General features: G+C 35.4%; 1 protein-coding gene across 17 annotated transcripts in view; it reads right to left on the bottom strand.

Moving 5' to 3' along the window:
- The window catches only part of CACNA2D1 (calcium voltage-gated channel auxiliary subunit alpha2delta 1), a 436,639-nt gene that overhangs the window by 86,453 nt on the left and 336,267 nt on the right, over positions 1-13,919 (bottom strand). For all 17 annotated transcript variants that reach the window (XR_003923336.1, XM_030013900.2, XM_030013901.2 and 14 more), the window contains exon 11: positions 4,073-4,231. Coding sequence is in view for 16 of the 17 variants with exons in the window: in XM_030013900.2 (XP_029869760.1) it covers positions 4,073-4,231 (159 nt within the window). In the remaining variant the exon portion in view is untranslated. The remainder of the gene's footprint in view (positions 1-4,072; positions 4,232-13,919) is intronic.

Here is a 13,919-nt window from a genome sequence, read left to right as displayed (position 1 = left end):
CCCCTTTGACTCCTAATTCAGCAAAGTAACTAGTAAAGCCACTGAGAAAAATGCAGTGTGTTGTGAAAAGGAATAAAAACATTGTTCCACAGCCAGAACAATGAAAAGGTGAATAGGAATTTTGGCTCCTTATGAAAAGAGCCAAAGGCTCCTCCTTTGGCATTCATCTTCTTTCCTTATTCCCTAAAAGTTAAGAATCTAGTCTAAGCAAATTGTTCATGAATTTTATAGCCAGCGGTCCTTGTTCTCCGTGTTGCATACAAATGGTCCTTGTCAGACATATCTTGGTACTTCTGAGTAGTTGGATGTGACAGAGTAAAACCCTTAAAGATTCAGTAAAATAAATTCCTCTTCCACAAGCCTGAATTTTGCTATATGAATTTACTATAAAGTCAGGAAAATAAATAGGAGAGTCATCCTTACAAAGAACCCAGTTCTTCCTTGCTTTAGTCTTTGTGACTGGATAGTGACTAATTTTCACGTGGCTGGTCAGATGAGATGATCCCACTCCCCTTTTTCATCCTACTCTCTGATCTGATTCCTTGATCTTTTGTAATAAAGAGACCGAAACACCAAAGCCAGCACACAAACATCAGCCGATAATCGCCAATATTGCAGCTCCACGGTTCCACAATGCTCCCAGAAAACTAAAATATGAAAACTTTGTTTGCAGTCACTATATTAACAGATGAATAATTATTCCTCAGAAATGATTTGTATTGGTAGTTCAATACTCAGTGAATAACTACTTACTCAATCATTTGAAAAAAACAAGTCCAAAGATTTTCTTACATGTAACAACACATAAAAACTACTTGAAATCAATATATTCTCTCCAATCTCATCAGCACAGTGTTTCATTTGGAATTAAATAATTTATGACCATTTTTTGCTTGTGAAATATAACCTACAAGATACTGCTTTTGGCTGCAATCTTTTCGATATTAAAAAAGTAATAAAAGTAGAGTTGGATACTTCATAAATAAAGAAACTCACCTACGTTTACAGTGATTTAATATATGGGCCAAAACAAAATCAGAGAGAAACCAAAGAGATGACAAGGAAGGGGACCAAAGCCTGCTCATATAAAACTCTCTTATTGATTTTGAAATGAGCACTATTATGGGCAATATGAACTCGAGCTAGTCTTTGTTTTAACTGACTAAATCAGGATTTTTCTAATGGCTTACTTAGTATATGCTTATACTGTATCAGAAAAATGCAGTGTTTTCTCTTTATCTCCTGGTACTTACAGAAGGACACTTACTTACACTACACTGTTTAGACACTAAAGTCATGTCATGGAAAAAAATTCCAAGATTTCAGCCTCCAAACAATATTGGAAATCTGAACATGAATAAGCTCAAATCATCCTGATGAATGAACTTAACACATCAGTCTCTTACAAGGGATCAAGAGGAAGGTGGAATTGCCTTTACAACACATCTCCCCCACCCCCCCCTTTGCACAAAGATGGAGAGATACTGGCTCAGGGAGCGAGTATGAGTGATTTTGCAAAACTGATGCAGTAATTTCATCATTTTTCTGAACAGATTGCCTCAGCAGTCCAATGGATGTCTCTGCCCTCCCAGCACAGACCACAGCTGAAGAGGAATGGGTTGACTATACAGCAGCTTCCCCGGGACAAAAACTGGCTTCTTGGCTTAAAACACAGAAGAATACAAGTTGGAACTGAGTCTGCGTATTAATTTTTAGCTCTCTCTTGCACTTGATAAAGGCCTTTTTTTTTCTTCTTTCAAACAAGCAGGCAAGACATGATCCATTTTATACTGTGCCTAAAATTGCTTTTGTTTTATAAAAGTTTCACATCTCTAAAATTAACTCATTAAGTAGCAGGTCAGGATTATATGTCGTGATATGACACTTTAGGAATGCATTTTTCATTATGAGTTTCACGTCGCTGAAGAAGGAAAAGGTACACCAAACCAAAAATCAACTACTCAAATCAAGAAGAGATGATTTCAAGGTAATTTTTTGACAAATCGTAGCTATTATAGTATGGGGGAAAAAAGCTCCTAAATTGCTGAAGCTGAAGTATTATTTTCAAAGAAATAGCAAGTTAATATAACAGTAAATAATGGAAAAATACTGCATAAAAATGATGGAATCCAGTTTATTGATAATCACTTGAATTAGTATGTTGAAAAAACCTGAAGTGTATACTTCCATCTAGCAACGTATCAGTAAGTGTTTCATGGCACAAGTGAAATATTACTTTGGTGTTCAGGAAAATTGTTTGAAATAACTGTCATCCAGAAACAGTACCCACAAAATTATTACAAAAATTTGAGCTGTTAAAAAATATTCCATTTCCATGGTCCTTAAAGCAATTGGACTGTTTGAATTCATAAATATACAACTGGAAACTATCCCCAAGCATATTTTTTTTTATTTGTTTAAGCCTGTATTATATTATTCTATTATATTGTCTTGTCACCAAAGTCCAGTGCTAATTCCATCACCAGCCCTTTTTCTCTTCCTGCCAGATGGATTTGCCAATACCTGAAGAGGATGACTGTATTTCTATAACATAGTGCAATCTCCTCATTTCCCTTGATATACACATCCACGATGTCCAGCCATAATTTACAGGCTTGCAGAGATTATGTGAGGCTCATCACACCTCTGTTTCCAATTACAAGAGAGATGGTCCCACTATGAGACAGATCTCCATTTTTTTTTTAAGCAATTTTTTTAGTCCTACAAACTAGTCCACTTTGAGGCTTCCTCTGTGTTCAGGTTGTCTTAATACTGCCTGTACACAAAGTACGTATCTGGTGCTACACTAAATGTAATACATAATGTTACACAAATATAAATACTGTGAGGAACAAGCTGTGTTTGGCAAAATTACTTGTGTCTTCCTGGTTCCCTCTGCACGAGATGAATGAAGAAAAAGGGGAGATGCCTTTCAGCCTAGTCTGAAAAAGTCCAACAGCTTTTAAAATCCTGTTTGCAGTTTTACACAACCATCAGCAGAGGGCACCCAATCATTTCCCCATCAAACCCCTCTGCTCATCTACATAGCGATCTGCTGAGAAAACACCCTTGAAAACGTTGTATCTTCTTTTCCTCCATCAAAATTTACAAAGGTTAGAAATTTTTCAACCAGTTCTAGCCCTAAGCTGCATATACAATGGCAGGAAAGGGCCCTGAAGTCCAGAATCCAGCAGATTAAGGGAAAAAGATTAAAGATTTTTACACTGGGAGACATTACTGGTATATTAAAAAAATAGTAATAAAAAGAATACACTTCTTATTTGTTAAGCTAGATCCTTAACTGCTGTAAATTGGTATAGCTTTATTTACACTAAGGTAAAGATCCAATATGCAGTCTTTATGAAGGTGAAAAGTAGATTATTTTTTTTAAAACAGCAACACAAACTATTAAAATTAATTACTAATAAAACCCCAACATTTGTGGCAAGTAGGAAACATTACTACTCAGAAGGCTAGTGCTTGGGTGCAAGTTAGAAAGTACATTGTAATTAAAACATGGAAACTGCATTTAATTTTTGAGGAAAACATTCTTTTTATACATCAGAAAGAGAAAGGAACTAGAATACTCTCAGGTGTCTAATATTCCTCTATTAACTAAGTCATTTGCACCCCTCTGTCCTGTTCAAGCCATGGTCGACTATTTATGACTTGTAATAAGTAAGAAATCGTAGGTTAACTAAACATTGCTAGGAGATATTGTGGTAAAATTGAAATAACAACACTGTAACATACAGCCTTCCATTTTAAAATTACCTGCAAATCAATCACTACCACAACTATGTGCCACCTGAGAATCACGTGTTAAATGAAAAACTAGCTGAATGAATGAAGTAAAAACAGTACAGCACATTGAAAACCAAATTTATTCCCAAATCTTTGCAATCTGCTGGGGGCTCTGCAAATAAAAAAAATATTGTTGGGATAAATTTACTTGCTAAATAAAGGTTTGCACTTCTGTCACTTAGTTACACAATGGAGGAGCGTGCAGTGGCCATCTGAAAATTCAAGTTCTCCGTCTTCACTTTACAGCAGAGATGAATTTCATACTTACATTTAGCAGCTGTTCAAAAGCATAGCTAAAGCCTTTTTTGTAATCTGTAATTCCTTTAGCAGAGATTTTATAGACAGCTTCTTTCAGCTTCTTCTTGTTCCTCACATTAGCTTGGACAAGATGATTAAAGCAACTGACGTTCTGAGCATTATTGTTAAACTGTAAAATAAATAGAAATAGTATTAAAGACAGTTCATCTCTTCTAGGTACTGTAGCAGTAAAGGCTAATGTTTTCTTGATCCCAGACATAAAGCATGTCACACCTGGATTTTCATTTCCACTGCATTGAGAATGTCCAGCAGTGTCTAGAGATTTCAAAACTGGGCAATAAATATATTTTTAAAAAAGGTATTTGGTGTTTTACTCTTTGCTGCAATCCAAAAAACTCTATTACAGTGGAAAAACTCCTACAAATCTTGTTTCAAGCTCATATAATGAAATCAACCTAAGAAATGCAGAGTTAGGGAAATAAAAACCATGGGGAAATACTTATTTTACTTTTTTTAATCACTGAAAAATATTGGTTGAATTATCAGGTGACTTCCATATTGCACGTATTAGTCTGCTTTTTTACAGTGGAACTTGCAGGCCATTATCAATTAGTAAATACACCTTATAGAAAAAAATACACTCTTGGGAAAAAGGAAGGACCTGAGAGTATAGCTGTTAATAGCAGGATATTGTTAATAATAATACAAATGTGTGTATTGAAAACATACATATTTGTGCTCTCTTACCCACATATCCATAAGGACTGCTCTCTGAAAAATTCATTTATATGACATTCTAACATTATTTAAAAACATATATAGAAAAATTTTTATGTGCAAAATGCTGTCTGCACAAGTAGAAAACAGTTTATGATCTTTTTAAAATTTGTCTCTGTATAAATATACATACATACATGTATAAGTACAAATCTCTCTCTCTCTCTCTCTCTCTCTCTCTCCCCCCCCAGTAGAGAGAGGGATGCAGAAATGCATCTTACTTTTTAGCTACCTCTATATCTATCTATCTAAAGTCAAAGATGAGATTTCTCTTAAAACGTGCTGCAGCATGTACGATACTAACTGTAGTCTTGAATGAAAGTGCATATTACTGCACATAATCCGTGTTTAACTCTATTTGAATGAAAATCTTTTCACTACAACACAGTGAAAACCTATTTGAATGAAAAAGTCCTTTTAACTACAACACTGTGATTTTTATTTAAGATACTCTTGACTAATATTACTAAAATATTGTCTCTTTTATCTATCCAGAATTCTTGTATGAGATTTTTTTCTCACTGGCAAATAAGATGTCCAAAAAACTCCGTAAAACTCCATCTCATTAAAGACACCAAAATCCAGACCTCTTGATTTACGTTTCAGGTGAAAACAGATTATTACGCCTCTTCCCAATTAAGGGTCTTCAGTGAAAGTCAATGTAAATATAAATGTAATTTTATGCTGTCCACCTGGTGCAAAGCCTTAAAATAACTTAAAAATCAGGCCTTGTTGGCTTAAGTCTCAATACTGCTAATTAGTTCAATAGTACTGTATAGAAGATAAGGTAAATAAGGTCACAGATTTCAATAACTGCTCAGACTACTTACACGTCTAAAAGAAATGACTAAGTACAGGGCACAAAGTAGAAGAGAGAACTGGTATCAGCAGCAAACATGAACTTGCACTGTAACTGTAGGACACTTACGACCAACAGAACTTAAAAGGATGAAGGGATTGATAATATCAAACCATTTTTAATAATGCATAATAATTCAATTCAAGTCAATAGGGTGCTTAGGAGGTATGCAGAATTTTCCATGACCTGGAATCAGATGCATACAGATGCATTCTCCTTGCTCTTAGGACCAACCAAAATATGAACTACCAGTAATTTTTATCAAACATCCACTTTCATCAATGAGAATTCTGCTATTGAATTAGTAGGACCACATGTGTAACAGAAAATACAGTATTGCTTATGGCAGAGATGACTGACAGAGAAAGGCATCATCCTCAGCAGAAGGCTTAGCCTAATTTATTAGTGGTCCTTCTTGAAAATAGCCACAGAGCTGCAACTGTGGGGTTTTTGGCTGTAAAGGAACAAATCCAGGCACTATCAAGAGAGTGTTTGTTATGCTGGATTATTACAGTTCCACATGTAATTTCTTATTCTCACAAAAAGGATGTGTCAAAGTGCCCCATAAACTAGAGACTTTAAAGCAGGAATTTGTCTGCCTCATCTTCTAATATCATTATTGTACCACAAGCCACTCCTGCATGTATGTAGAACCTAAAGAAGAAAGCCTACTATTTTGATTTTGAGCATTAAGTAGTTCACAACTAATCTAATACCTTGTCATATTCATATTGTATTTATTTTTCTAGGGAGCTTATTTTTCTCATTTCTCATGAGTTAATACTGTCTTTTGGTGAGATACTGATATTTTTATACTATAGTTGCTGTTTTCCTGAGGACTGTATTAGCTAAAAAATTGTATTGATTCTTGCTAGGCAGAATACATTATGAGAATACCCATATAAGAATCTTCATATATATTTCTAACTAATAAGGACAGTTATTACTCTGTCCCAATTTTATAGCTCTGGTCCCCAGGTGATTAAAATCTGTGGGAGCAAGTTATTCTCAAATGACTTCATGCAAAGTTTTCTGTCCCCCTTTCTATCAATATGCAGTTCCCAATGTGTCACAAGGGGACAACTGTTTCCAAAAACATGCAAAAGCATGAACAAGTGCTTTAACTTTGAAAAATGCAATGTTATATTTGACCAAGTATTCTGCAGAAGAGTCAGCTGTATATAATAATATGATAAAGGTTGCTTCTTTATTTTTGTAATATTCTATTTATCGAGGCTTTAATTTTCATAATACCACAACTATAAATATAGTATCATGTATCTAAATTATTTACAGTAACAAAAGTATGAAAACAGGATGCGATAATGAAGATTAAAAATATTTTCCAGTTCTCCCAGTGTCACAATGCAAACTTCACCTTTAAAATAAATGAACACATGGAATTGGATTATATATAACCAAATTTTCAGCTTGAATATTCCTTTGATGTATGCCATATTTCCCAGAAAAGAGTATTTTGGTAGGACCAACCCTCCACTGTGATTAAAATGTAAGACATCCAGCTGAACCCCTACATTTCCATTGTGTGATTTTAAAGCCATTATCTTTTCTAAAAGTTCTTTCCTCAGACTCAAACAAATCATGGTTATTCATTTTTCCATTTCCCCTCAATATCATGTGATGATTTTTATTTGCTCTGCTTAAGCAGCATGTTTTGCTGCTTGAGCAAAACCATGAGATGATCACACAACTGTAATCAATTCACTTTAATGCAAAACACTGACACACTCAATGATGCTTCTTATAGAAGTTTCTTACAGAAGTAACCAATAAATCACCAGATGATTATTAGGTACATCAGCCACGTGGGACTGAAAACAGTATTGTGCTGCAGAATTATTTCAGCTTGTCTTGACCTAACTTTGTAGCCATGATGGGACAATTACTGACGTAAAGTAATTTTAAAAAGGCAAGGTCTGAAAATTAATTCTAGTTGTGGGATGGGATGAAAGTACAGACCCTGTACTTGGAAAGTAGAAGAAAGACACTATCTGGCAGGTAGCTCTGCTCTACAAAGGCCAATTTCATCTGAAAAACTAGTATGAAAACATTGCTCTGCTTCATCAGTGACATTATATGCAAATTATTTAATGAGCTAATACAAAAGTAACCATAAGTTCAATCTTATGGTCAGTGCATGCCTTGTCTTGGGCTATAGCAAACGGCGGTTTAGGTGTTCAACTGAAAATTTAGTGACAAGTGAAAATTTCTCCCTGAAATGCCACTAACATTAAACTGCAAATCCAAATTGCTTGCTAGCAGTCCTCGAAATGTATCAGGGTAATTATTTCTATGAAGGTCAGGTATCTAGCATATGGATCAGTAATTACAGATACAAAAATGACATTTTAAAAATTGACAGGAATACTGGCTCAAACTGTTTAAGCAGTTAACAAGTAAACTGTACTGTACTATACTTACACATGATGTAAACTGAACAAAGTGTCAAGGTCAAATCATCTGCATCTATAGATTGACAAATGCTGATGTAAAATGAAGGAGAGAAACAACGCATTTGTAGAATAGAGAGTTACATCAACCAAAGTCTGCAAATGCTGTAATTTAATTAAGAAAATGAGCCAGCTGTTTTCAAATACATCAATCAACGTTAATGTTAACATCAGTCAACAAAGCAGATGAGAAGAGTTTTTGATTAGATAAAGGAATCAGTAGATGGAACAACAATCCTCCAAAATGAACATTTACCTGTTTGCTAGGAGGTGAAGGCAAGTCTGAAGGTTGAAATGTGACCAATAAAAACATCCAAAGGGGGGAACAAAATTCAGGGCTACATTTAATTAATTTGAACCGTGGTAAAATACTGAAGTAACTGAAGGATTTCAAGTGTAAAAGCCTTCAGATGGCCCTTAAAACTGGCTTTTCATAACACTAAAATAACTTTGCTCTTTAACCAGTTGACCATGTGACAAATACCAGGACCACTCGGTTTGAATTAGCCAAACCGAGTCAGCTTTCAGTTACACTCATCTGAAATATAATGGCAATAGTGGCTTTATAATTTTTCACACATTAAGATACCAAAAGCCAAAATACCTGCAATAAGCCTTCAATGATTACTGGTCACATTACCTGTCTCCTAAGTACCACAATAATGCTTATTTACGTTTGGATGATTTCTTGAAAACCAGTTAACAATATACTCAATCACTTTTTATTTAAGTAGAAGAAAGAACATGCAAGATTTCAAAAACCAATTGCCACTTCAGACAGTCCATGTTCTTACAAAATCAAATCCTATCAAAGGCGTAAAATTACACTAATTACAATCCATATTTTATTGAATAAAATACTCTCAATGTATCTATATGAAATATGTCAGTTGGGTATTTATCAGACTGGCATTTCCCCCTAATTATTGTAGTAAAGATAAACATATGTCACAAAAATGCCATTGTGGTAAAAAGAAAATAAATGGAATTTGTGTACGATGCCGTGGGCTCAGTGAGTCACTTACAAAACAACAGATGACATTTGGAGGCAACCCATTCAATTGTTAAAATCTAAAGCCACCCTACACAGTATGTCACCACCAGTGACAGCTTCTACTTTTTCAACTATATAAAAAGCTTATTCCTTATCTAAGCTAAAATAAGAAGGGCTTGCAGCAAAACCCTTGGAAATCATGGAAAACAGGATAACCTCAGCTTTTTATTTTAAAGTATCATAAAGTATTAATTCAATTAAATTTGTAATTATATAGCAAAGTATAGGATCTAGATATATTTTTCACTAGATTATTCCTCACTACCCAATTTATTTATATCCTTTTGCAGTCTCTGCCTTTGGGATCTCCCAGAATGATCCTCAGATCTGAGGAAATGAAGACCTCCTATTCACAGGTTTGGGCAGGAGTACCCAAGCCTGTTACTGGGGCACTAGGAAGTGTTAGAGAACTTCATCTAGTTGACCTCAAACCACCAGTACAATCTTTGGCTATATATGGGGCAACTCAATAACTTGAAAGATAAGTTAATTCAAGTTAACATGAAACTGAACAAAGGGTTTTGAGTTTAAAGCTGCTTGAACCTTGTCATTCTGGAGAAGGTCAGAAACAGAAATACTGATCTGACAGTCTTACAAGGACTTTGTCTTTATCCTCCTATCCAGAGAAGGATCAACTTGCAAAACTAGTGGAAAATTATACAGAGTTGCAGTGAAATATCTAAATGCTAGAGACCTTTCCCCTCCTCTGGGTAGTTCCCCTGAGCTGTGGGCTCCTCCAGACCCATGGACCTCTGCAATCCATAGTGCCCCAAGAGTTAAACTGATTGACAAGAGAAGGGGTGTCATTTGAAACTCTCTTCTGATTCCAGAATAGTTACTTCTGCATTGCTAAAAGGCTCCTCTTTTTCAGAGTCTCAACCTGGAAATCCTTCTTTAAAATTAATAAAACTCCTACCCCAACACCAGGATATTAGAGGATTCAAGGGGAATGAAACAGAGATGTTGATTTATTTCCTATATCGGTTCCCACTCTAAGCACTCTGTGGATATGATGGTAGATCAAACAATGAATACCAAGAGACCCTACAGACGGGTGTTTTCATTAAGAGGACAGTACAAGATAAGAGAAGGGAGGGGGAAAAACTCATGGAAAAAGGCTGCAAAATGAAGAAAGAAAGGATTAGTATTCGGAAGCGGGATATACAGGGACTGAAAAACATTTGAGACAGTTAAGTAGAAAGATCAAAAGTATCAAGCAGTCTGGAAAAAAAACAGCAAACAAAATAGATGAGAAGAAAAACGTATTTAATTTTTTTTTTTTCTGAAACTGCATTTGGTTCAGTATATTACCTGCTGAACAGATACAAACTGGTTTGTCTATTGGGAAATTTTTTGATAAATCTGCCTTTTGCAGATACCAGCTGATCTCTCCCCAGTTGACAAGCTTTAGCAAGTAACACATAGCATATAACTCCCAGGGACATCCACACTTTAGCATCTGTCGTGGTTTAACCCCAGCCAGCAACTAAGCACCACGCAGCCGCTCACTCACTCCCCCCCCACCCAGTGGGATGGGGGAGAAAATCGGGAAAAGAAGCAAATCCACGGGTTGAGATAAGAACAGTTTAATAGAACAGAAAAGAAGAAACGAATAATGATAATGATAACACTAATAAAATGACAACAGCAATAATGAAAGGATTGGAATGTACAAATGATGCGCAGTGTAATTGCTCACCACCCACCGACCAGCACCCAGCTAGTCCCCGAGCGGCGATTCCCCGCCCCCACTTCCCAGTTCCTATACTGGATGGGACGTCCCATGGTATGGAATACCCTGTTGGCCAGTCTGGGTCAGGTGCCCTGGCTGTGTCCTGTGCCAACTTCCTGTGCCCCTCCAGCTTTCTCGCTGGCTGGGCATGAGAAGCTGAAAAATCCTTGACTTTAGTCTAAACACTACTAGCAGCAACTGAAAACATCGGTGTTATCAACATTCTTCTCATACTGAACTCAAAACATAGCACCGTACCAGCTACTAGGAAGACAGTTAACTCTATTCCAGCTGAAACCAGGACAGCATCACAGACATTTTCAAACACTACTGAGTGTCTCGGACTCCTTGTGAAATAGCTCAGAACTGTTCTCATTTTACTGTTGAGAAAAGTGAAGCAACAGGGAAGAAAACAAGTAAATCCGAGGCAACGACATGGCCAGAAGCTTTAATCTGAATTCCCTACTACTAGAGCACCAGAACATACTTCTTCCCTTTCCTTTGTGCAACCAACTCCAAGTCCTCAAATCTGCCCTTTAACTTGGTCATAGTTATTTTGCTATATGCCATTTAAACCACAAGGTCACATAGGGCACAAATTCTTAAAGCATGAATTCTCATAGAGAGCTTATCACTTAAATTTTTTCAAAATGCAATTCATTCTGAAGACTACAGCACTGTGAGAGAAAAATCTCTGATTTCACAGGCAATGTATAAACTGATGAATGTTTCCAATTCTCTTCTGTATATCCATCTATCCTTCTCTATATATCTAAATATGTCTCCATCTCCTGCGAGGTATAAAGGATATAAATCCAGAATCCATTGTCAATCATTCTTTTGGCAAGTGTAGGAGGTTATTTAAATGCAAATAAAACATTTCCATTGATTCTGCTTCTTTTATGAAAGGAAACACAAAGCACCCCCCTTCATTGCATTGTCTTAGAATTCACATTATGTGTAATGCTAGCAAAACAAGCAGGCATCGAAAACAGCAGCATAAAAAGTAACGCTATAAATAATTAGAGAGTAATATGTTGGTGCATTAATTTATCTTGATCAGAAAGTGCTTATTACTGTTTCTGACAGTCAACACCTTTTTTTTATGCTGTATCTGATGTCTTCATACATATGTGTATATATATATTTATTAAAAACAGTTTATGTATAAGTATGTGCTTAATTGTTTTTATAACATGATCAAGAAAGCAAGCTTCAGTCAACATTTATTAGATGCTATCTGGACAAAGCACTATCCACTGAGGAAAGCCACAATTCTCAAAAAGGATAGCAGTAAGTTTATGTAAATCCTCAGGAAAAGAAATAGAAGCAGCAGCACTACCTCTGCGATTCAATTTGAAAAACACCAAATCTTTTGTAAATCATCTCATTACTGGAAAATGCAACATAAACAGATTAAACCCAATAAATTAACGAAACTTTAAAAAACTTTTTCAAGTTTTAGTCACTAGGTGGCACTACAACAAAAAAGTTGAACTGGTCTTACAAATGTTGTCTTGAAATGGGATATTTTACACTTCTGGTGGAGGGCGTTGGAGCTTTCTGTGACTGGCATAAATTTCTAATTTCAACTGAAACAATAAAATACTCTTGTATGCCAAATGAGTGAAGAAGCAGGAATATTAAAATCCAAACCCTCCTTAAAGAAAAAATTTCCACGTTGAACACAAGAGGTCCCAGCTCCAGGAGGATGAAAATCTATTTTTTCCATACAAAGGATCCATATTACCAAAACAAGCATCTCAATTTCCAACAGGTTTTACAACACTCATAATGGAAAAGCTGTAAACCAACCTCCTATCTAAATGTCTTTCTGCATCTCCAAAATCTGTAAAATATTGTTTAATACCAAATCTATGTAAAAATTCAGATTTTCCCAACCATCCTTACCTGCTGCCTTCCTATTCTTCACTCATCCCAGTTAGTTTACTAACATCTACTGATTCAGCATAGCACGTTTAATCAGAATCTCCTGAAATTACACTTCTACGCTAAAAAAAAAACAAACAAAAAAATGTAGAAAACCCTAAAAACCTACCCTACAAAACTTCTGACATTAAAGGAGACCCTGCTTTAAACTGTATGTAAATTGTCTATTTTTAAACATTCAGAAATGTTTATAGAAAATCATGTAAACTTGAAGAAAGCAGTAATTCCTATACTTAAATTTGCTACAGAGACAAAACTTACACATTCAAAACACCAAGATCATGATAGCTGAATAAATCAGAAACATCACTGCAGGAATACTGAAAATTGAGAAAAATATAGTCAGCTTGCTGAAGACCTAATCAGATACTACTGCTGCTGACTTTCAATCTGCTGAGTTTTGTTGCTATGCTACTTCTACCTCATGGCTAAATCAGCTTGGTGACCCAGTTGTATCTATATGTATTAAATGAGCAATAGTGAAATAGATCTGATTTCATCAGGCTTTCATCTTGTAGCTAAATCCAGCTTTGCTGTTTTCTTTCTCTTTTTTTTCTGCTGCTTTAGGCTTGGTAATAGGATTTTAGGGTTAATCCCAAGAATAACTGAATCTTGAATAAGGCCAGTTAGATTCTCTATTTCAGCAGTGAGAAGATATTATAAATATTTATCAGAATCCATTTAGAGAATAGGAAGAAAACTCCCATGCAGATCTTAGTACACAGAAAATTTGAGGCAGTTCAAGCAATAAAGGTTTGTAATTTGACATGCCAAAAAATAATATGTGGTGTTAAAGTTCAGCATTCACATCTTGCCATAAAATAACTGTTTTCTCCTGTCCTATGACTTGCATACAGATAGTCTTCAGGTATACAATATAATCCTACACATATATCGTAGAGAAAATATAAAAAAATTATTCTAGTACTCAGAAGGAGCACACCTGCATTTCTTAAATTGTATTGCAAGTATAGGATGAAATAAAATTAGGATTATATGCCAATTTACACTATT

The sequence above is a fragment of the Aquila chrysaetos genome, chromosome 5 (assembly GCF_900496995.4).
Source record: "Aquila chrysaetos chrysaetos chromosome 5, bAquChr1.4, whole genome shotgun sequence".
In the NCBI taxonomy this organism is placed as follows: domain Eukaryota; kingdom Metazoa; phylum Chordata; class Aves; order Accipitriformes; family Accipitridae; genus Aquila; species Aquila chrysaetos.
This window is presented reverse-complemented; position numbering and strand designations above follow the sequence as displayed.